The 22133-nt window shown below is 38.8% G+C and overlaps 2 protein-coding genes across 4 annotated transcripts; one reads left to right on the top strand and one right to left on the bottom strand.

The window, feature by feature from the left end:
* The first annotated feature begins 323 nt into the window (after positions 1-323).
* LOC114858841 (E3 ubiquitin-protein ligase Itchy) lies at positions 324-16436 on the top strand. 2 transcript variants are annotated; one of them, XM_029156488.2, is made up of 24 exons: positions 324-482; positions 4246-4337; positions 4763-4904; positions 5428-5552; positions 6004-6138; positions 6828-6873; positions 6994-7169; positions 7327-7543; positions 7794-7889; positions 8780-8954; positions 9283-9352; positions 9624-9708; positions 9840-9968; positions 10964-11036; positions 11360-11431; positions 12108-12196; positions 12310-12469; positions 12572-12705; positions 12938-13078; positions 13157-13277; positions 13362-13466; positions 13636-13732; positions 13972-14044; positions 14232-16436. In XM_029156488.2, the coding sequence occupies exons 2-24, from the start codon at positions 4268-4270 to the stop codon at positions 14329-14331; spliced, it is 2631 nt and encodes an 876-aa protein (XP_029012321.1). In that variant the 5' UTR covers positions 324-482; positions 4246-4267; the 3' UTR covers positions 14332-16436. The 2 variants fall into 2 exon arrangements, with proteins under 2 accessions (XP_029012321.1, XP_029012320.1); XM_029156487.2 differs by having other exon boundaries at positions 6988-7169.
* On the bottom strand, positions 16058-22024 carry znf341 (zinc finger protein 341). Of its 2 annotated transcripts, none has more exons than XM_029156489.3 (16): positions 21871-22024; positions 21318-21428; positions 21022-21212; positions 20589-20738; positions 20165-20446; positions 19829-20012; positions 19650-19743; positions 19475-19565; positions 19102-19285; positions 18777-19018; positions 18490-18698; positions 18298-18394; positions 18005-18137; positions 17809-17920; positions 17629-17699; positions 16058-17504 (listed from the first exon to the last, which is right to left on the bottom strand). In XM_029156489.3, exons 1-16 carry the CDS (start codon positions 21899-21901, stop codon positions 17053-17055), a joined length of 2634 nt encoding a protein of 877 aa, XP_029012322.1. In that variant the 5' UTR covers positions 21902-22024; the 3' UTR covers positions 16058-17052. The 2 variants fall into 2 exon arrangements, with proteins under 2 accessions (XP_029012322.1, XP_029012323.1); XM_029156490.3 differs by having other exon boundaries at positions 19650-19740.
* Between the last annotated feature and the right edge of the window lie 109 nt (positions 22025-22133).

Genomic DNA, 22133 nt, shown 5'->3' with positions numbered 1-22133 from the left:
GCTGTGGTAGCAACTAGGGTGTTATATTTTGGTGCTGATAAATGGTAGATCTGTTGGACTGGGTTTTATCCAGGGTCTGTTGGCAAGAAAATAGTGATGGAAGTTAGGTAGTTCTAGGCCGCAGCGTCTGGATTTTTGAAGAGTTTTTACACTAATTCGTGAGAAACTGAGAGATGTATGAGTCTAATGTCTTGGCCTGGCCGAGTCGATTTGTGGTCGTTTTAATGTTTCGAGATGCCAGTGTGTTTACTTGTCGCCCATTGGCCCATCGTGCTCCAACTCTGGTCCAATCGCTGGGGAAAGGGAGAGTCGCGTGCGCCGCGCCTTGTTTCGGTCACGTGACTCGAGCTTACGAAGATGGTGGAAGTTTCTCCTTCCTTAAAGTGAAGTCCCGACTGAGACCCAAACATCCCGCACGGCACGGGGCTGTGAATACACTCCAGCGGCTACGCTTTGGTTCCTCGCCTGACCTTCGCATCCGAGTAAGTGACAACACCAGGCTACTGCACCTCTCATAAACGACAGTTGTTGATTTTATAGCCTTTGGACTTTGGGGTTTCTAGCCAGCCATGATGAGGACTCGAGCTAGTAGGCTAGCAGTTAGCCGACTGCCGAAAGCAGCAGGTTGTCACAACCGCTGTTCAAAACCATGTTGGCATTCCTGGTACCGCACAGCTTCACTAAATATACAGTAAATGACACGTCAGGGCAGTTTGTTAGATAACGAGGGCACACTGTCCTCGATTATACCGATAGCCACATTAGCCTTAGCTCGTTATCCTTTCCAACAGTAGTTATGTCAAATTATGTAATCTGTACCAACGTGCGCTGTCTTATATCACCACAGAGCGAAAGCGGATAAAAGTCAAAAAGTTACGGACGTGCCGTGTAACATACGACCGTCCCAAAGCTAACGCGGCTTGTTTTCGTGTATAGAAAACGCCAACGCTTCGACAGACTTCCCTTACCATTTTCTAGCTAAGTGTTTTCGCACTCTGTCACGAACTGTATGAGACAAAAGCCTAGCTTGTTGTTTAAGCTATAGTTAGAATAACTACACTAATGTAGTCGTTGTTGTTTCAAGGCCCTAAATCATATATCAAGGTGCAAAAAGGTAATAAAACGTTTACATTTGGAGATTTTTGTACTCCAAGTTAAGTCCAGTAAACAATTGGTAGAAGAACTTTAACACTACAATTGTCAAATTTAAATGCATACAAGTGCTTTAAATGTACTTAATTACAAGCACAAGAACCACTGTACTAAATTATGTCGTCCTATGTGCAGGAAATAACTGTTGACAACTTAAACAAAAGTCATAGATTCAATCATGTCCCCTTCCTTAGTTTTTGTTACACAGTTAGACATAATCTGCCATTATGTAATGTCAGTCAGGGTAAACTGCACATAAACTTAACAAGGTGTTTAAAAATGATGAATGAGAAAGACTTTTGTTAAGTGATAATATAAAAATAGAGATGAAAATACATTTTTTTCAGGATTTGATATGAAACAGAACAATCAGTTGATAATTGTCATGTTATTATACTGCCCAGTTGTTAATTAATAACACAATTTATTGTCTGGTGATACTCTGTCAAGTTACATGTTGCCTAACTAGCTTGGAGTTTGGTGTAAAATGTTTTGAACTGTAGTGGAGAAACACTACAGAAATACATTTTTACATTTTCAATATTTCAATACATACAAAAAGAAGAGAACATGACATAATAGGTCCTGACTATAAATAATTAATTGCACCACAATAAATTGAATTAACTGCCACAAGATAAACAAAAAACATGGTTTATGACATACACAATGTGTCTATTGTTGTTGGAAAATTGCTAGAAAGACGCAAATGGCTGCCTGCGTGTGCCAACACCAAGACAACTTCAAAGTTCTGTAAAATGCACTCTACAGGACCTGGCAACAATGCTTTTTATGATTCTGATTCTGAAGTGTTCTGACTATAAATGATTAATCCAAATATTGCACCACAATAAATTGAATTAACTGCCACAAGATAAACAAAAAACATGATTTATGACATACATAATGTGTATACTGTTTGGAAAATTGCTAGAAAAAATTACTAGAAACAACCTATTTATTTCCTGGACTTAAAGGTTATCATTGATTAAGTGGAAATGGACACAGACTCCCTAGTGTGTTATTTCTGTACAGCATCATAAAAAACAGTGTCATTTTATCCTTTGTCATTAAAAAGATATAGGAGGAAGTATGATCCAAAATGCAATTCAAAATGCCTCAAAGATGCACTAAACACAATCGAATTATTATAATTTGTTATATATTATGTTATATAGCTTAAAAAACCAAGGCAATAAATTAAACAACAAAAACATGTAATAATAAATAATTTTATTTAGTGAAAATCCTTACCTATACTTGCTCACAAGTCTGCAAAGTAAGCATTTACAATTAATTATTGACCAAGACTAAAGCAGTTGCCAAAGTGAAAGTCTGCCAGGACCTGCTCACTCTTTCCTTCTCTTGCCATTTGCATAGAAGAGAGAGCCTGAAAAACATGCATATTTTATAACATGAAGCTAACGGACCAGATTCCAGGATTACAGAACCTACATATTGCGTCACTATTTTTGTTTTCTTTTTCCTTTACGTTTGATTGAAGCATTTGTCAGCAATGCTGCGTAGCAGTATTGGAATCTGTTCTCATTTACGGGTTACCGTGTGCATACATGTGAGACCAGGTTAAGTAAAATTATTAATTCGCTTATAAACACAGTAAACCCTTTCAAGATATTGCTGAAATACTGTCTTTCAAAATGAAATATAAACATATATTCATATAAGATCTAATAAATGTCTGTCAGCAAAGTGAGTGCAAAGCTGTTTTAAATGCACTTGATAAAACAGTTTTACCTTTAAGCGCTTTGCTGGTCAACAGAAAAATGTTGATAAGTAAACTATTGGGAATATTTTTCAAACTACACAATGATACCAATGAGCATTTTTATTTGTAATGAATCTTCTGTATTGTACATTTGGGTCAACTCTTGTGTGCATGTGATTCTTCCACTTGAGTTACATACTGGACAAATGTAATGGCCAAAGGAGAAAGGGACGCACACTCACTCTCTCCCTTTCTCTGTCTCTCTGTTGGGAGAGTCAGAAAGACCCATAGCATGATATAAAATGTGCAAAATAATTGTATTGGTCATTTTAAAATTTGTACAAATGGCATGGAAACGGAGTGACATTATAACCTATACTTGTGAAACAGCCACAAAAGTCTCTGGGAAAGTAGTTGTTTTATTTTTCTGACTTCTAATGGCAGACCTCAAGCTATAACACTCTATTTTTGACATCTTTGTGAATAAAACCAAGTCAAGCAGAACTGGCAGGGCTGTACATCATGCTAATGATCATTTCATGAACAGGCAGGTCCTCATGAACAGGTGGCACCAGGCAGTTTGACATTGTGTTGTGATGTGCAACTGATCTGACATTTAGAGTGACGGTATTAAAAGGTTCCTCCTCAAGGCCAGTTGTTACCAAAATCAGTGCTTAGTTATTTTGAATAATTGTTGTCTGCCAAACGTAAATTTCAAGGAGTCAGTTTTACCCATAAAATAACAGAACTGTAATGCAAATGCAGTGGTTAGTTTACACAGCCACACAATCAAGTAAGGCTTTAAGGTTAATCTGTTGTTGACTTAATGGAAAGTCATCAATACATGCAAGAACTACATAATGTTGCAAAATGAAACTGTTGGAGGCTTATAGTAAAATTAGAGAATGTTTATCATATGTTAAATGTTATCAATATGAGTACAGACATGAGCAAAGGACATAATTTAAGGTGGTTGCAAGAGGCTGTTTTACATTATATTATATATGGTCATAGAAGACCCTATGCCATTATGGTGGCAACCATGCAGGATTGTTACACAGTATTGGTTATAATTTTCGAGGAGCTCTTTGTAAAGTTTATTAGCTTTTAGTTGTGAGTGAGTGAGTTTTTTTAAAGCCAGAGTTGTGGGAGTTCTGCTATTACTGCTAACACGTAATGGGAAAACTGATGGTTACTAGAGTGACGAGTTAAAAGGTCATTGTGGTTAAATTGTGTAATATCCCTGACCTAAAGTATTTTTTGTAGCAGCATGGGTTGTTGTCCTTATGTGTGTCATGTTTTTCTTTCTCATTACTCATTGTATAATGCAATTACTCCAACAACCTGATGAAGTGTCTATGCTGCAGGCCTTCCTCTCCTCCCTATGTCATGGCCAGTGGGGTATCCAAGTCAAGCACCTCCAATGGTTACCCTGGAAAGGCACAGCTGCAAATTACTGGTATGTGTTTCATCGTCATCGTGCTCGCTGAGTCATCATATTTGTCACGTCTCACTTGGAACAAACAGAACAGAGTCATTGTCGATGATATAAGAGACACCTGCGTTTTTCCTGCTGTGATGAGTCAAAATACCTGTTGTGAACGGTGTTTGGAACTGTGTAGATGTGTAGTGGGGTTCATCTGTTGCCGCCTCACTTAAAAAGCTGAAATACACTTAAAGAAGTAAAATAAACAGATTTTGCTTCATCTGTATTTCACACTTTTAGGTGCTAAAATAGAGATTTAATTGCAGACTTACTCCTCTGTTCTGATTTCATTGGAATATTGGTGCTACATCTAGTATTTGCTAATGTTTCCCCCTATTTCTCACCACTCCAAGTAATTGTCTGATGTATGGTTATTTTTACTCTTCCCTCTGTTTTAGTTCTGTCAGCAAAACTGAAAGAGAACAAGAAAAACTGGTTTGGTCCCAGTCCTTATGTGGAAGTAACTGTTGACGGGCAGTCCAAGAAAACCGAGAAATGTAGCAACACCCACAGCCCCAAATGGAAACAGCCACTCACTGTGTAAGTCAAAGTCATGATGGTCAGCTCTGTATGACATTTGGAAGTGTTTTTACTATAATCAGTAAATCAGTAATTACTTCATCTGTATCTGTGTTACATTTAGTGCTAACTGTTCAAAATATTTATTATTATTATTATTATTATTATTATTATTATTATTATTATTATTATTATTAGTGGTAGTAGTGGTAGTAGGTAGTCGTAGCCAGATCTGAGCCTGTATTTCCACAAATGGGTATTCTAGCGGCCAGTGAAGAAAGCCCATAAGGATGATAGACAACAGCTTCTCATCGTTTTTTAGTTACGTTCATTCGTTCTTATGATATTTTGTGTGAAATAGTTTGTCAAAATTTGGATAAAACATTTTAACCTAAAAAGATCAACCATTGTTTTATAAAAGGCCATGGAGCTTAGAGTTTTCATCAATAAAATATTGGTAAAGTCCTGATGGGCATTTAAAAAACAGAGGTAATTTTTGATGATCAGTTTTACATTCTATATATCCATTACTTTGTTTCAACAGGATTGTGACCCCATTCAGCAAACTGGCGTTTCGTGTGTGGAGCCACCAAACTCTGAAGTCAGATATTTTGCTGGGCACAACTACGCTGGACGTCAGTGACACGCTCAGGTCCAATGACATGATAAGTGAGTGTGAAACATACAGCTGTCCCACAAATTCTCTCTTTCTGTACTGTATCATAATATTGGTGAGTGATCTTTCTTAGCACTGTGGGTTAGAATGCCTGAAACACAGTCACCTCCTGTATGGAAGACTAGTGAAACACCACTACATTTGTGGAGAAGACTACAGATTTTTGTTTGTTATAAAGACTCCATTCAGTCCCACATTCACTCACCCTGTTAAGCAGATAATTGCATGGAATTCTCTGTAAATCACACGGTTGGCATTCAGTGTCACGGCAGAGAAAGCATGCTAGTCCATTAGGTTTCGTGAACTGAACTTGGGGGCTTGTAGACTTGATGATGTTTAATGTTTCTTACAAAAAATCTCTTCACAATAAATTACTATTCATCCTGAATAGCAGTTGATCTAATCATTTAATTTAATATTATCATTTTTGCCATCTCTCCTTAGTCTCTGAAGTTGTACAGAACTTACACCTGTGGGCGGACAGCGACCAGTCAGATGTGGTCGGAGATCTGTGCGTCTGCTTGGATGGCATGAGTGTCGACCCCGAGATGTTTGCCTCAGCTGAGGCAGATCATCACAGTGAGTTCCAGACAAGCCACTAGTTGACCAGAGTTAAAAAACAAAAATTTACACAGATTTATTATTTTAAGTTTCAAGTAAATTAGATTATGGCTGTAACTAATAATTATTTTGTTAATCGATTAATATGTCGATTATTTTTTTTAATCAAATAGAAATAAATTTTTATGTTTTGTTTATAATAAATCCCTTATTAGGGATTTTCTATAACTATGTTTACATTTTGACTCTTTCACATAAAACAAAATTCCACTGCTACAGCCGTGACAGTGTTTTCTTCTCACATGCTTTTATATTGCTGTAGTATTTACAAGCTACAAGCTCAGCTTTGTATAACTTATAGGTTAATGTTGTTGTTGTTTAATGCTTAGATGATGAAATTAGGACATAACCTTTCTGTGGATCTCAAAGGTTGATCTGTTTTTTTTTTTGTTGTTTTTTCTTTCAAGCTGCGTCTTAAAATGAACTAATAACTCCAAATCATTATTGATAATTTCCATCATTGATTATTATCAGTAATATTGATTTGTTTTTGCAGCCTTAAATAAGATTTCAGTATGTTGTTGAGTGTGAAATGTTTTGGTGTACTCATTGTCAACATAAATTTCTAATTTTAGATTGTTTATCAAGATTTTGTGATTTTTTTTTTTTTTTTTTGTCTTAATTATGTTTGGTTGCTTTCTGCATAGGCACATCAAATGGAGAATTGCAGCCAAATGGGGATCCTTCCATAAGGTGCAGAATCAATTTAATTTAATTTAATTTATTTTTTAATTAGGTTTCAGTAGTGTCTTGTTTCCACTTTCTTTTCCTGCATTGTTTATCTGCGTCTTCCCATACTCCACAAAGGCGCAGTCGAGACAGTTCTCCAGCTGTGGAAATTGTAGAGCACAGGTCTTCTCCCAGTATTCAGAGGTCGGCAAAAACTACGGGTTCTCCTTCAATGTCAGCAGGGGGCTCGAAGCCTCTCCGCCCACCCAGACCATCCAGACCTCCTCCTCCAACTCCTCGAAGGCCCACTTCTTCACCAGGTCAGACATTTACCGTGCGGTGGTCTCTTGAACTATTCTAGACACTTTTAAGTTATATATATAGGTATAGGTATATCCTGATTTTCTGTACTCACTATAAATAGTAGTAAGAGTGATAGAAAAAATAGATCTTTGTCAATTCATATTCTTTGATCAGCATCTTCCAGCAATGGCTCTGCAACAGCTGATGGTAGGAGTGGTGAGTCGGGTTCTGATACCCCGATGCAAATATCGGCCCCAGAGTCAAGTCCATCAGCAGGTGCCGACAGGAGCTCTACATCGACTTCAACCCCTGGAGCCACAGCAACCAGACAGCCAACCAGCACCGTCACCTCTAGGGTTCCTGCTGTTAATGCTGGACCGCTGCCCCATGGGTTAGCTCTTATTTTCTAGTAAAGGCATATTTGTTTGGTAGAGAAAGTGCAGATTGTATCTGTGTGTCAGTGAGGACATTTCTTTTTCTTTGCCATAACTCTTTTATCACCATCTCTGACCTATTATTTTAGTGTCATGTTTACTGGCCATTTGCATAGCTCTCTAAATAATATGTATAGGTAACCTGAAAGGCTGAAGTTGTGCTTCCTTGCCAAATATCCTAATCTATATTGTCACTATTTTGTCCAGGTGGGAGCAGAGGGTGGATCAGAATGGCAGGATGTATTTTGTTGATCACATAGGAAAGAAAACAACGTGGGAACGCCCTGAACCACTACCTCCTGGGTACTAAATCCTTCTCATTGGATATTTTTTTCCTCAGATAAACAGTTGTGTATTACACATTTCTTCAAGGTTTAAGATATATTCATGTAGCTAGGAAAGTGCGTTTGCTAATACTGTACACCATGAAGAGGATGAAAAATCTTTGTCTTTACTGAGCAGTAGCTACTTTAGAGTTCAACTGTGAACTGTTTCCATTTTGTTTGTGTCTCATCTACCAGCAAAGGCACAGATCAACATGAATGATGTTATTGTTCTACAGTTGTTGGTGGTAACAAACCAGGAAATACGGCACTGCACCTATCAAGGGCATGTGGTTTGAAACCTTTTATCAGGTGGCGTTCCTGTCAGGCCTAAACAACATGCGACATTGTCATCAGAGTTTTGTTTACTAGGGAACTATGGGTTACCTTAAACTACTATTACATAGATTGGTTCATTGGTAAGTGATGTAGCAGCTCATCTGATTACCGGTCCATTTTCTGCAACTATCACAACAACATGGTTTACTCACAGAAATGATAATGATGCACTGCCAGTTTACAGTAAGTCCTTCTTTGGAGTGGGGATGTGCTTTGTATAGGTCATGCAGACTTGATGTTTAAAAGTACATACTGTATGTAGACATGTATAAGTAAATATGTAATATGAGTCCAACCAGAGGGTTAGGTCCTGTGACTGATTTATTCTCCTCACTGTAGTTTGACTGTAGCAGTGACTCTTTAGCTAAGCTGTTTACTTATTCAAGCTTGTTTTACCAGGATTGACCTGTTTTTTTCAGCGGTTTAGAGCTGCAAACTAAATGTAGATTTAAAACCCAGTAATCAATAAACCCAGCAAATGATTGTATTGATAACTTGGTTAACGTTTATTGTCTTATCTATTTATTTTAGCTGGGAGCGTCGTGTTGACCAGTTGGGACGGGTCTACTTTGTTGATCACATCTCACGGACAACCACATGGCAACGCCCCACAATGGAGACGATGCGTTACTACGAGCAGTGGCAGAACCACCGCAGCCAGTTGCAGGGCGCCATGCAGCAGTTTAACCAGAGGTTCATAGTTGGGGTGAGACTTCCTCTCTCGTGTGATAGTGGGTCATATGTGGTTGATGGTATACTGCAATATATTAACAAATATGGCTGCTCCATGTTTTCCTGCTTTTGACAAAATAGAAGTGTTATACTTACATGTTTTTAATAAAATGATATGAAATGTAGAAGTCTCCCACTCTGTCAGTCACAACACAAACAGATGTCGTGACAAAAATACTAATGTTTACAGTTTTTATATATTTTTTTATTAATAAATTGCTTTAATGTCACAAAGCTTCATGCTAATGTTTTCTTTTATGTTACATTTAATAATGTGAACTTTATGATTGTCTGATGTTTAGCTGCAAGACCAGCCTGCTGCCGTTCAGAATAAGGAGTTTGATCCTCTCGGCCCTCTGCCAACAGGATGGGGTAAGATATAACTCAAACTAGAAATCTGAGACATTGCTTAATTTGTGCAGGTATGCATTCATTGCATGGCTCACAAAAATCACTTGCTTAAGAGCTTTGTTAGCTCAAGGTGTTTAACTTTCAATGTTTACCTGTGTAATCAGCACCTCAACTTTGATTATGGTTGACCTATTTGATAATTTATAACAACATAGTAAAATCCAGAGATTCTTGAAATGGACATTAGTTGTACCTAATTTCATTGTTGTATCTGCTGAATTATGTCTTTCAGAAAAGAGAACAGATGGTAATGGCAGAGTTTATTTTGTACATCACACTACGCGGTCAACACAGTGGGAGGACCCACGAACACAGGGGTTAGTTTGTGTGTGCTTATTTGTATATTGTGCTGCTACAATTTCAGTGTGAAGGTGAATATGTGAAAGCACTATGGGTGTTTATGACCTAAATTTAAATAACAATATTTACTGTAATCATCCTTCTTTAGACTGTTGAATGAGAAGCCTCTTCCAGAAGGCTGGGAAATGCGCTTCACTGTCGACGGCATTCCTTACTTTGTAGACCACAACAGGAAAACCACCACCTACATCGACCCTCGCACTGGAAAATCATCACTGTATGTCCTCAACATATTGTTATTATACTTCACCTTCTGATTTAATTAAAAAGAAATGTGATGATGATAATTGTTGTTCATAATATTAGAAACCTTTATGTCCTCTGAACAAGGCACTTCAACCTTTGCATGAAGCAGCAAATATTTGCTCATAGTGCCTTTGTGCTTATAAACAAACAGGTTTCTTGTTTTTGTAAAGGCATTCTGAGAAATTAGGAACAACAGGACAAAGCAGATAAATCCAGTTTGAGGAAAGCGCAAAGATGAACAAAAGGCTATTAAAAAAACAATGTGTCACTATCTTACTAAGAGCAAGACTAAACTATTATGATGAATGGGCTCGGTAGACAAAATATAAAACACACAAACTACAGTTTTATCTTGAATATAACTTTTCGATCAATACTGATGTTTTATTTTATCCTGGCTTGTTTCTAGAGAAGTTCACACGTACAGTATGCATGTAAAAAGACAAAATATCTACTTCAAGCTGATGGATGCCTTTTATAATTGGAAATTTTTGTTAGTGTATTATGTATATGACATTTAGACCAGTGTGCAGGGCTTTATCAGCTAGCTCTGTCCTATCTAGTAGTTCTGTTTCAGCATTTTATTTTTGGCAACACAAGTCTAATTTTTTTCCTATTATAAGAGTTGTGACACCTCACCCCAATCTGACTAATGGATGGCATAATCTCTTTTGGCTGCTCTATTACTGTCAAACATGAAATATCTCTGTAGACTCATGATCATGAATTGTGAGCAACCTGGCTTTAGGTACTTTTGTTTGGTCCCATAGGTGGAAAAACCAGTTTGGTCAATATACAGCATTAGCACCATATTTACTCTAACTTATTTATAATGCACCATTACAAGACTTGGGTGCTTTAGTATTCTTTAAAATTATATAAACTTCAAGAGAACCCGGTCAATGTTTACAATTAAAGTTTGCTTCCAAATATCAGAACTTATTGTGTCTTTCTTGTCTCCCACAGGGAAAATGGACCTGAGATTACTTATGTTCGAGACTTTAAAGCCAAAGTGCAGTACTTCAGATTCTGGTGCCAGGTAGAGTTTTTTTGGATGTGCTGTTGTTATTCGTTAATCATTAGGTAAACCTGCTACCACCCAGGAAAAATGTCATACATGCCTGTGAATTATAGTAAATAAAAAAAAAGTGGTATATAGCACCAAATATTTACTGGTATCTCTCACAAAAGGAGAGTGTCATTTATGCCAAGGAATGTTTACTTAAGGCGTCTTGTCTTCTATCAGCGGGCAATACAGACCATCAGCAAAAGATGTCCTCGCCACATTTCTATCATGGTTCATGGTCTCTCATTTAGCACATTTGACTTCTGACTGTTTCTGCTGTTTTCCCTTCTGTCTAGCAACTGGCGTTGCCTCAGCACATCAAGATCACCGTATCCAGAAAAACCCTGTTTGAAGATTCCTTTCAACAGGTAAACTGACACATGTACAGTTCCTTCAGACAACATGAATGATCTGCACTCTGTTCTATCGCTAAAGGCAGCAAACCAGTTACAGACAGCCCGTTCAGTCAGGCACAGTGTTCCAGGATGTACAGTATGTTAAGTAAATAAAATAATGATTTTGAGATCCTTTTGTGCTAAGACAGATTATTTTTCAATAATATTTTATCAATTTTAAGGTGTCAGATAAACTCTTTTAATGTATGGAAAACCAGTGGGTAGATGCATTGCGGGTGGACCATTGGTGTGTTTAGTGGTTTCAGTATCAGCTTAACTATCGTTACACCCCTTATAGCAATGCAGGTTGATTTGGATTTAAATGTACCTACGTGGGCATAAATTGTGCTGAACAGCAGACATAGCAGATAGATTAAAACGTTGGTTGTGCTCATTGGTCATGTGTTTTCTGTATAGATGTATAAAATTAGGCGAACACAATTTTAGTGTCTTCTGTTACGCATGCAAAGTATCTCAGGCATTTTATTTTGTTTCAGTTTAGCCAATTATGAAGATGTGTCATTTGTGGCAATGACAAATACAATCATTGTTTGTTGAAACTAATTAAAAAAAAAAAATCCTCAACTAAACCACTCTTGTGTAATGCACAGATTCTACCACCAATCTGTCAATAAATTTGTTATTTCAGATAATGAGCTTTAATGCACAAGACCTGCGAAGGAGACTATGGATCATCTTTCCTGGTGAAGAAGGCCTTGATTATGGAGGCGTTGCCAGGTAAGTTAGAAAATGGCTGTACCTAAAATGGTTGTAAATATGTTGTTGAGTATCAAAAGCTGGAAAGAAATAATTTCTCGGAATACTCATTTGTGTTGTCTCCGCCTCTCCAGGGAGTGGTTTTTCCTCCTATCTCACGAGGTTTTAAACCCTATGTACTGCCTGTTTGAATATGCTGGTAAAGATAACTACAGTCTCCAGATCAACCCAGCCTCTTACATCAACCCCGATCACCTCAAGTATTTCAAGTTTATAGGACGCTTCATTGCCATGGTTAGTCATTACTACATTTAGCATTTTAAACGTCACCAAAAAGGAGCGGATATAATCTTCTAAATAAAAGGTTACTTAATGATTTAACTTAATGTTTCACAGGCTCTTTTTCATGGCAAGTTTATCGACACTGGATTCTCACTGCCATTTTACAAGCGCATCCTAAACAAACCTTTGGCCCTCAAAGACCTGGAGACAATAGACCCAGAGTTTTACAACTCTCTCATGTGGATCAAGTGAGTACACAGAACCATGTGAAGGGTAGTTAGACATCCTTTTTTTACTTTAATAGTTTAACAGTACTGACTGAACTATTATTTATTACTATTATCTTTATTATTAATAATAATAACAATTATTATTATTATTATTATTATTATTATTATTATTATTATTATTATTATATTAGATTAGTAGATGGGCCTGCTGCTGTGACATCTGCTGTAATTTGTCTTTGTTGCTCTTCAGGGATAATGACATTGAGGAGTGTGGGCTTGAGATGTTCTTCTCTGTTGACAAAGAGATCCTGGGAGAAATCACCACCCATGAGCTAAAACCTGGAGGAGGAGACCTTCAAGTCACTGAGGAGAACAAAGAGGAGTACATCAGGTGGGGTTTGCTGGATTCATTTGTTCTTCCAATTATAATATTCTTGTTTTGTGGTTGACTCTTTCTTTCGTTCCACAGGCTTGTAGCAGAGTGGAGATTGTCAAGGGGAGTGGAGGAGCAGACAGATGCTTTCTTTGAAGGCTTCAATGAAGTCCTTCCTCAGCAGTACCTGCAGTATTTCGACGCTAAAGAGCTGGAGGTAGATAAACTAGGATCTGATGTTTTTATGATAGACCTAACATCTCTATCACTTGGATAAGATATATCCTATGTCTTGTTGCAGGTTATGCTGTGTGGCATGCAGGAAATTGACCTTGGAGACTGGCAGAAAAACACAATCTATAGACACTATGCTCGAAACAGCAAGCAGATTTTCTGGTTTTGGCAGGTCAGTGTCTGTCACAGCAGGGTGATGATCAGAGGACCTCAGTGGGGTTGAGGAGAGTGTCAAAATATTGTTTTATAGGATGTAATCCTTCTTAAATCAAAAGCATAAACTTGTTGAGTTTTTACAATTTTTCGTCACAAATGTAAAATTATGTCTCCATTTCTTTCAGCTCATAAAGGAGATGGACAATGAGAAGAGGATGAGGCTGCTACAGTTTGTCACCGGTACCTGTCACCTGCCTGTAGGAGGCTTTGCTGACCTTATGGGTAACTTGTATTTTATATTGTTTTTTTAATATTCTATTCATATTGAAAATTTGTACTGAAAATATTGACTGGTTTAAAATGTTTTCCAGTTAAAGCAAGTTTACTAAGGCTGTAGCTCTGTCACAGCAGTGTGTTATTGCAGAGATAGACATCAAAAGTTTCCTATATGTCTCTTTGTCTTTTCTTTTAAAAATGGCAAAACAATTGTGGCTCCTAATGACCTGATCTTCACTTTACAGGAAGCAATGGTCCACAGAAGTTTTGCATTGAGAAGGTGGGAAAAGAAAACTGGCTTCCCAGAAGTCACACATGGTGAGTAACTAAACTCTTATGCAGTCACGTATTGTAAGTTGACATTGATAGCTTACTATCTAGGCTATACTGTAACTAAGTCTGGTATTGCTGACATTAGTGCTGTTCACTGTCCAAATCTTGTCTTGTGCTCACATTCAGAGATTTGTCTGGAAATATTTGTATCTCCTACATCTTTCTTTTCCAGTTTTAACAGACTTGACTTGCCACCATATAAGAGCTACGAGCAGCTAAAAGAGAAGCTGATGTTTGCCATCGAGGAGACGGAAGGCTTTGGGCAGGAGTGAGAGTAAACCAGGAGACGTGCCTGAGGTTATAAAAATCACAAGTGTTGAAATCAGGGAGCCTTTTCAAATAAAGGAAGGTCGTCTGTGTGTTTGAGCTCATGCATGCATGTACCTGTATGATACTTGGAACGGGTGCATCTCCCACGCTGCATGTTGTTGCAAAGGAGGTGAGATTTGGGAACTGGCGTCTTCCATGCACACCCTTGCTCACAGCAGATCTTCCAAAGCCTGATTGTTATGTGATGCTTTTTCTGTTCTTCTAAACCAAAACGCAGAAGCTGCTCCTCTCTCTCAGAATGTGCTCAGATTTTATGCATGGGTTCCTGAAAACTCACCGCGAGCCACATCTGTTTACATCCGCAGTTGTTTTTTTCTTTCCCAAACCTATGACTGTGAATGAGTAGACAACAGGTGACCTTGAGGTTACATAGTCCCATAAATAGAAATGCATAGCTTTAGCTTTAGAAAGGGTTTAACCCACTTTGAGCATCTTTAAATTTTTCGCCCTCTTATCCTGCATTTTGTGACTAAAGTAGTTCAAACAAAACATTAAAATACATGACAATATCAGATGATGGCACCAAAAATAATGCTAACTTAATGATGGTGGTTTAAATAGCACTTGGGAAACCTGTGTAAGTTAAGTAAAGAGAGAACCAGCTGGGCTGTAGATTTTATAGTAGTGACCTACAGACCACTTTGAGATTGTGAAAAGTGTTGTACCCTCCATTATTTATAGTGGTGGAATATGTGAAAGACTTCAGGAGAACTTTATTCTTCCCTAGTTTTATAGGGCCGGAGATTGTACTGCGAGATTTACTCTGGGAGAATATTTTAAGTTATTCAACGCAATGTTAACTTTAGATGCCTTCTTTCTTTTAATTTTAAAGAGTGGGTCTTATTCATGCTGAAGAAAGCTAAAGAGGGGTGAATTAACTGTTTTAAGGTATCATTCAATGTATTTAGTACTTAGGATAAGTCAGGACTCTCAAAATAAAATGACGTTCAGGCAGAATTTAAGAAGACACTTCATGTAGCTGTTCATACACATGTAGCCTGTGAAGCTAACAGACAGTCAGTATCCATGTGTAACTCCTTCAGTGCCCTAAAGCAAACCACAAGATGGACAAGGAAATCTTTGTACCATTTGAAATTGCTTTCTATTTTTAAACTTAAGTGTTTTTACTTTCTAACGTAGAAGAATCGGTGTGTGTTAATGCATTTATTTCAGTTGTGGGGAGAGATTCTTACTATGGTGTTCATTATGGAGGTGATTGTAAGATCAGCTTTGACAGATTACTAACTGATTATATAGCCTGATTATGTGCACGAGGAAACTTAACAATGTTTTACCAGTATTGACTTCACATATTCTATAATTGAAAGTACTTGTTTGGTTTGGCTTGGTTTGGATTTTATATGGTATCAACAGTATCACAGCAGATGTCACTCTAATTTATATGCGTGGAATTAATCACTGGTGGGTGTAGTAACTTATTCAGAGAATCCCCAAGAAACCCAAAGACGGGTCTGATCACTGACAACAAATTGTCCAGTAATAAAAGTAGGTTTTTATTTACTAATAAAAAGCTGCTTCCACTTGGTCTTCTTCCAGCATGTGGGGACATCATCCAGTCTGCATTAGTAACTCTAGGCTCTTGCTTTGTAAAGTGCTTTTGGTGTTTGTCATTAGCCTTTGGAAAAGACAACAACTGACACAGCTGTGGAAAATTCAGTGTAGTTTAACAAATGTATCACAATGAAAGTTGACCAGTTTAGTTGCCTATTTACATTTTTACCTCAGATTTTACCCATAATGCAGAGTGTCAATAATAATAAGATCATAGTTAAGCAAATATGTAAATACCATAATTCAGTGCTCTTTTTACTTTCTCTAGACTTAACTGAAGTCAACTATACCACTGTCACTCTCCTGTACATGAATTGGTTGTAAATTATGTCAATAACATTGTCTTTTGTAAAAGAGAGGTTTTAATAAGAGGTTTATGGTTATGCTATATTTTCTTTTCCCTGTTTAATTTCTGATGTACATGAAAGATGTGTAATATAGAAATTGTCAACTTAATAAATTAAGTCAAAACTGAGTGTTTTTGCTTGGATGAATAAATGTAAATATTCTTTTCAGTTCCTGCAGATTTCATTATTAAGCTCGCCAGCTCAGTTTAAATGTGAGAGTTGGTCTGTGAGGGTTGGTATCCTTTTTTGAACAGCTTATAAAACAAAAAATACTTGATCATTAATGATGTTTAAGGTTTTAAAAGTGGATCTTTACTCAGAATGCAGAATGTGTTTTGCTGTTTAACCCATAAGGTCCCACTGTCACAAAATACATTAGATTATTCTGAGATGTATTGCACATGGTTTTGTATTGCAATTTTTTAAAAGTAGAAATGAGTCCTAAATGATGACTCTAAACCCAACTGGTCGTCATGGTGACACTGTACAGTAGACTTTTAAAATAACACATCCTGTGAGGTTTCTTTATCTGCTGAGTAATAGGAGTCCACATAAGTTAAGTTTTAATTTAAAACAATAAAAGCATTTCCTAGATTCCCAGATTTCTTTTTTTTTCCAACGTTGTACATGTTGGTCCAAGTTGAGGAAATGATAAATAATAATGATAAAATTTCCAGCATGGCTGCTGCAAACAGTTTTGGTCTCTGCTCCATTGCTAGTCCGCCATCCTCAGCGTCCTCTCTTTCATCCTTCTCCTGCAGTGGGATGAACAGCCATTGCATCCTGCACCCCCTCATCAGTTCTATCCTCCTCCTCTTCATCCTCATGTGTGTCCAGGTGCTCATGGCTACAGTTTGAGCTCTCTGCCTCCTCTCTCTCATCTCTCCCATACCCTGGTTTCTTTGCTTTTCTCAGCAATCTCCTCCTTCCCCCGGCATCTTCTCGACCCTTCTCCTCTGGCATCAGCTCTCCAATGCCCTTGCCCCCCTCTGTCTCTCCAGTCTCTGCTTCAATCCTTGTCCCGTTTCCTGCTGCAGGGCACTTGTGATCTCTATAATAGCTCTGTCTGGTAAATCCCTTGTTGCAGGTGGAGCATCGAAACCGGTAATTATCTGTGTGTGACTGCTGATGCTCAAGCATGTGAGCTCTGCGGCTGAACGCCTTCTGACAAAACAAACACTTGTAGGGTTTGATACCTGGAAGTAAAAGGAGTAGATTAGAATGGTGTGAAGGAAAGTTTTAATTTATACTTTATCAGAGCATCTCTAAACGATGACATCATCTCTGCTCAAGTAAAAGCAAATATTGGTATTTACTGACCAGAATGTGACAGAATGTGGGCTTTGAGTTTGTCTGGTCTGTTGAATTCTTTGGTGCAGCCTACATGACTCCTAGTAAGAAATCAGCAGTGAGCATAAAATCATTTAAAACAAGTAAAGAATACAGTAAAAAGTGATTTGTGAGAAGGAAAACAATTCAAGCGCCTTTGGGTAAACTTACCTGAAGGGACATTTGTATTTCTTAAAAGGTTCGTGTATGAGCATGTGTCGCTTGACTTTATCCTTCCTGTTGAACATCGCCTCACAGAGGGAGCATTTATATGGCTTTTCACCTGAGAATAGAATTGAGATCTTTAATTTCAACAGATTATTGTCGTCATTCAAAAAACTGTCGGGCTGCATCTGGTCTTTCAAACCTGAGTGAATGCGTGTGTGCAGTTTGAGGTAGTGCTCTGTCTTGAAGGCCTTTTTGCAGATCTGACATTTAAACCTCCCTCCAACACCGTGAGTGGGAAGGTGGCGTCTGAAATATCTTTCACATGGGAAAACCTGAGGGCAGGAAAGAGAAAAGATCAAAACAGACAACTTACCATTATGAAAATGTGACCTTGGACTTCAGACCTCAAATAGTAAACTATAAATTGGAAGCCTTAGAGCTACTGTAACATAAAAGTGGTATGATTGGTGTTCACGCGTGTGAGGACTGTACCTTCTGACAGTGTGGGCAGGGAAAGCTGTGTGAGGCGGTCAGTAGATGTTGCTCCAGTGCTTCCTGAGTAGAATATCTGCTTTGACATTTTACACACCTAATGGGAAGTACAGCAACAAGAATCAGGAGCTGTTGCCCGAAGAGATGTATTATTTGTGTCTGCGATGCTACAGTATAAACACCAAAAAAGACCTGTAGACACTGGTTTCCTTGCGCGCGTTCGGCTGCGGGCAGAAACAGTGAGAGTACTGGTGAACTCCCAGTTCAAACAGCGATGGGAACACCTTGCTGCAAAGATGGCAGCGGTAGGTCAGCTGCTCCTGGTGGGTCCTGATGTGCTCTAAAAACTGATCAAGCTTCTGGAAGGTCTGAGAGCAGGTCTTCAGGACACACTTATACACCTACAGAGAGGCCGCGGGGTTTGAACTAAAGCATGGAAGAAGAATAAAAAAATAAAAATTTCACAAGCAACCACTCACCTGTTCGGCTTTGTGCTGTGTAAGGTGGGACTTAAGCTGGAAATAGGTCTTGAACTTGCTGGCACAGAACTGGCACTGGTAGGAGCTGTCTATCACAACGATCTGTTTCTGAACTTGGCACTGTTGGCTCTGCTCAGGCTGCACCTGTGCAGGAGAATGGCCGTTCTGCGTCGCCGCCCCTTGGCTGCACTCCGGATCGGCCCGAGCCTCCGTCACACACTCCTCTAAATCTCCTGCAGATTCTATAATCAAGAGTTGTACTTTGCTGTCAGAGCTGGACCCATCAGTCGGAAGCTGCAGTCCATTGAGATAACAAAAACCCCACCTGTTTGAGATGCTTCATCCTCCGTCTGCGTCTGGCTCCTCTGCTGCTGCGGGACTTCCTCCTCCTGTTCACCTTGTTGCTGTTGCTGCTCCCCTCCACTCTCCTCCTCGTTAGATGACAGCGGCACCACCTTCACTGTGACTGGTAACCTGGACACCGTGCTAGCTGCACCCATGGGCCACACCTTAAAGTTAAAGAAGTTCATGCGTTAACGATATACTATATTGTTTACTGCCTGAGCAAATTGAAGAAATCTAATTCTGATTTAAAATGACAGATTAATACGTTTTAAAACATGTTGCAATAAATGATGTGTATGTATTTTTATTATATCCTTTGTGCATTCAGAAATAGAAGATGTTATTGAAGAAACCTTGTGTGTCTGCATGTGTTTCTTCACATTGGACTTTTGGGCAAAGGCTCTGCCACAGACAATGCACTGAAATGGTTTCTCTCCAGTATGGCTGAAAAAAAGTAAAAAAATGCTGTGATTCTGTCTTTTTTTGTTTGCTTGTTTTAGATGGACACATTCTATCGCGTTGGCCCACCTTCTAATGTGCTGCTGAAGATCAAAGTTTTTTGAGAAGATCTTGTCACAGAAGTTACACTTCAATTTTGAACCTTTTCTTTTCAGTTGCTCTGCTGAGGAATGAATTTTAGTGAGACAATATTGTTTGCGCAGTCACCATCAACACTGATATTAAATGTATGAATGTATTAAATATACCTGTTGAGCCGTCTGGGCCTTTTTTGCTGCTCCTGGGTCGTTTGGGAATAATGACTTTTTCAAAGTCTCCCAACTCCGTTAGGCTGCCGGTGATGCTGCAGGTCTTCGTTTTTGTGCCCTGCTTCCCAGGGCTGTACACAGGAGGGGTGGTGAATGACTGGCTCTCCACACACTGACTGGGTACCTGCAGGAGACACACAGGCTTAACGCTTTGTCAGTTTTTTATTAAAATTATGTTACATACATCAGTCAGCCATTTCACATTTTTCTTGGGTCCTCCTGTACAGACGACATTGGAAATACTGAGGTAGTGACCAAACAGCAAACTGTGCTCACTTGTACAGGATGGAAAGGCTGTGGACCCAGGGTGTGGATTTCTGCACCACCACCTCCGGCCATATGGGGCAGCGTGCTATACACCTGGACCACTGAGTTGCTTTGGCTCGCTGGGACCTGTGATGAGTGTGGCTGTTGGGCAGGCTGTCCTGCTGGTAGTGGGTGGGCTGCTGGCTGGTTGGGAGGCATGGAATGGGAGGACTGCTGCTGTTGTTGATGATGATGGTGGTGATGGTGATGCTGAAGGTAGGATACACCAGCAGTGTGCATGCTCAGGTTACTCTATAATACAGGAAACAAAGCAGAACAATTTCATACAGGGCAGCAAATCTGTATTGTCTTGTTGATTTTATTTCATGGTGCCTTTAAAATGAAAGCTTAACACAGTTTACAATAGGCCAAGATCTACTGCGTGGTGTTTTACCTGTATAGGTGTCTGCATAGTGGACATGGGCTGGTCAATAGAAGTGAAGGCTGAGATAGCTGACATGAGAACATCATCACTGACCAGCAAGTTGCCTTGAACCAAAGTGTGTGTCAGAGGAGAGGGGGGGACTGTGATATAGGTGGATACCTAGTGGACAAGGAGAAAATAAACCAATAAATAAATCTGTCCACAATTTATTTTTTGTAACTTTTTTCTCATCCCATGATTTATATTTTAGTTCTTTGATTCTTACTTAACTTCATATTCATTTCTCTCTAAATAAATGTGTTGTCTCCTTTATTATTGATTTAAGATCTGAGTATTACAATAAGGGTGAGATCAGCTCAAAACAAACAGCTGGGCATAAAACTGGTATAATAAAATAATTTAGCAATATCTAAATATCAAAAAGAATCTTCTCTGTTCACACCTGTCTGTTGGCAAGAGCCTGTGGCCCAGAGCTGATTGATGGGACCGGTGTGTAGGCATTGGTGGAGGCTAACGACACCGTGGACAGGGAGGGGGCGCTGGACTGGCACTGCTCCCTCTTGTGTGTCATGAAGGCTGGCAGAGAATTGAACTGTTTTTTACACTTCCCACACAGGAACACATCCTCGTCATCTGTAAGACGGAGAGACCCACAGGCAGTATGTTACTGTTTCAAAAAGCAGATAGTTGTCAGTTGTGTGCTTCATAGATCATAATCACAGCTTCTGCTCGACCTACCCATAGACTGAATATTAGGTGATCCAGAGACGTTCTGGTTGTTGGGGTCAGGAACTCCTCCTTGGCCGTCCAGCAGGGACTGGACTGCCAACACTGTCTGGTTATCCATGCCTGAAGGAAAGGAGAAAAGCAGGCTTGCCTGAACAGCCATTCAATATTCATCTTTTAGGGCATTTTCAAATATATGCACAACAATAAAGCATAAATCTATCAACACCCAGTTACTATAGGTTGAATACAAACACAGGGACAGTACTCCTCCTATTTAACATGCATGAGGGCCTGCTGCAACATATAACATATAGCTACACTACGATGAGAGAGATTTGCAGTAATAACCTGTCCTTCGTGCTTAAATATTCAATCTGTTCCTTTTGTTTACAGTCCCTGGTATGTGGTGTTTTAATTACTCTCACAAATGTATGCGCACTTTCATTATTACATAATGTCACTTCAGTGCAAAGGCATGAGGCAGATATATTGATTTTGCTTAAAATACCTATTTACGTTTTGTTGTAGTTGTAATAACATTGTATTAACAAATTCTTCCTACCTTCTAGCACTTCAAATATTGCCTGCGCCATCTTGTTGCTCTCCTGTTGTGCGATAGGCGCTCGATTAGCAGGGGCTGCCTGTTCAGGAACGCTCCACTCACCTGATCACAAAAGACAATAAAAACACAAAAAACCAAGAGGTTGGAGGCTAATGTTTGCCTAACTGCACACTGAGACACTGACTCGATAGATTAGAATTTTTATCTGAAAATACAACTTTATTGCGAAAACTTTAAACCGAGATCTTGATTCTCTAATTAAT

This window comes from Betta splendens, chromosome 7, assembly GCF_900634795.4.
Source record: "Betta splendens chromosome 7, fBetSpl5.4, whole genome shotgun sequence".
Lineage (NCBI taxonomy): Eukaryota > Metazoa > Chordata > Actinopteri > Anabantiformes > Osphronemidae > Betta > Betta splendens.
Note: the sequence above shows the minus strand (reverse complement) of the source record. Positions and strands in the feature narration are given on the sequence as shown.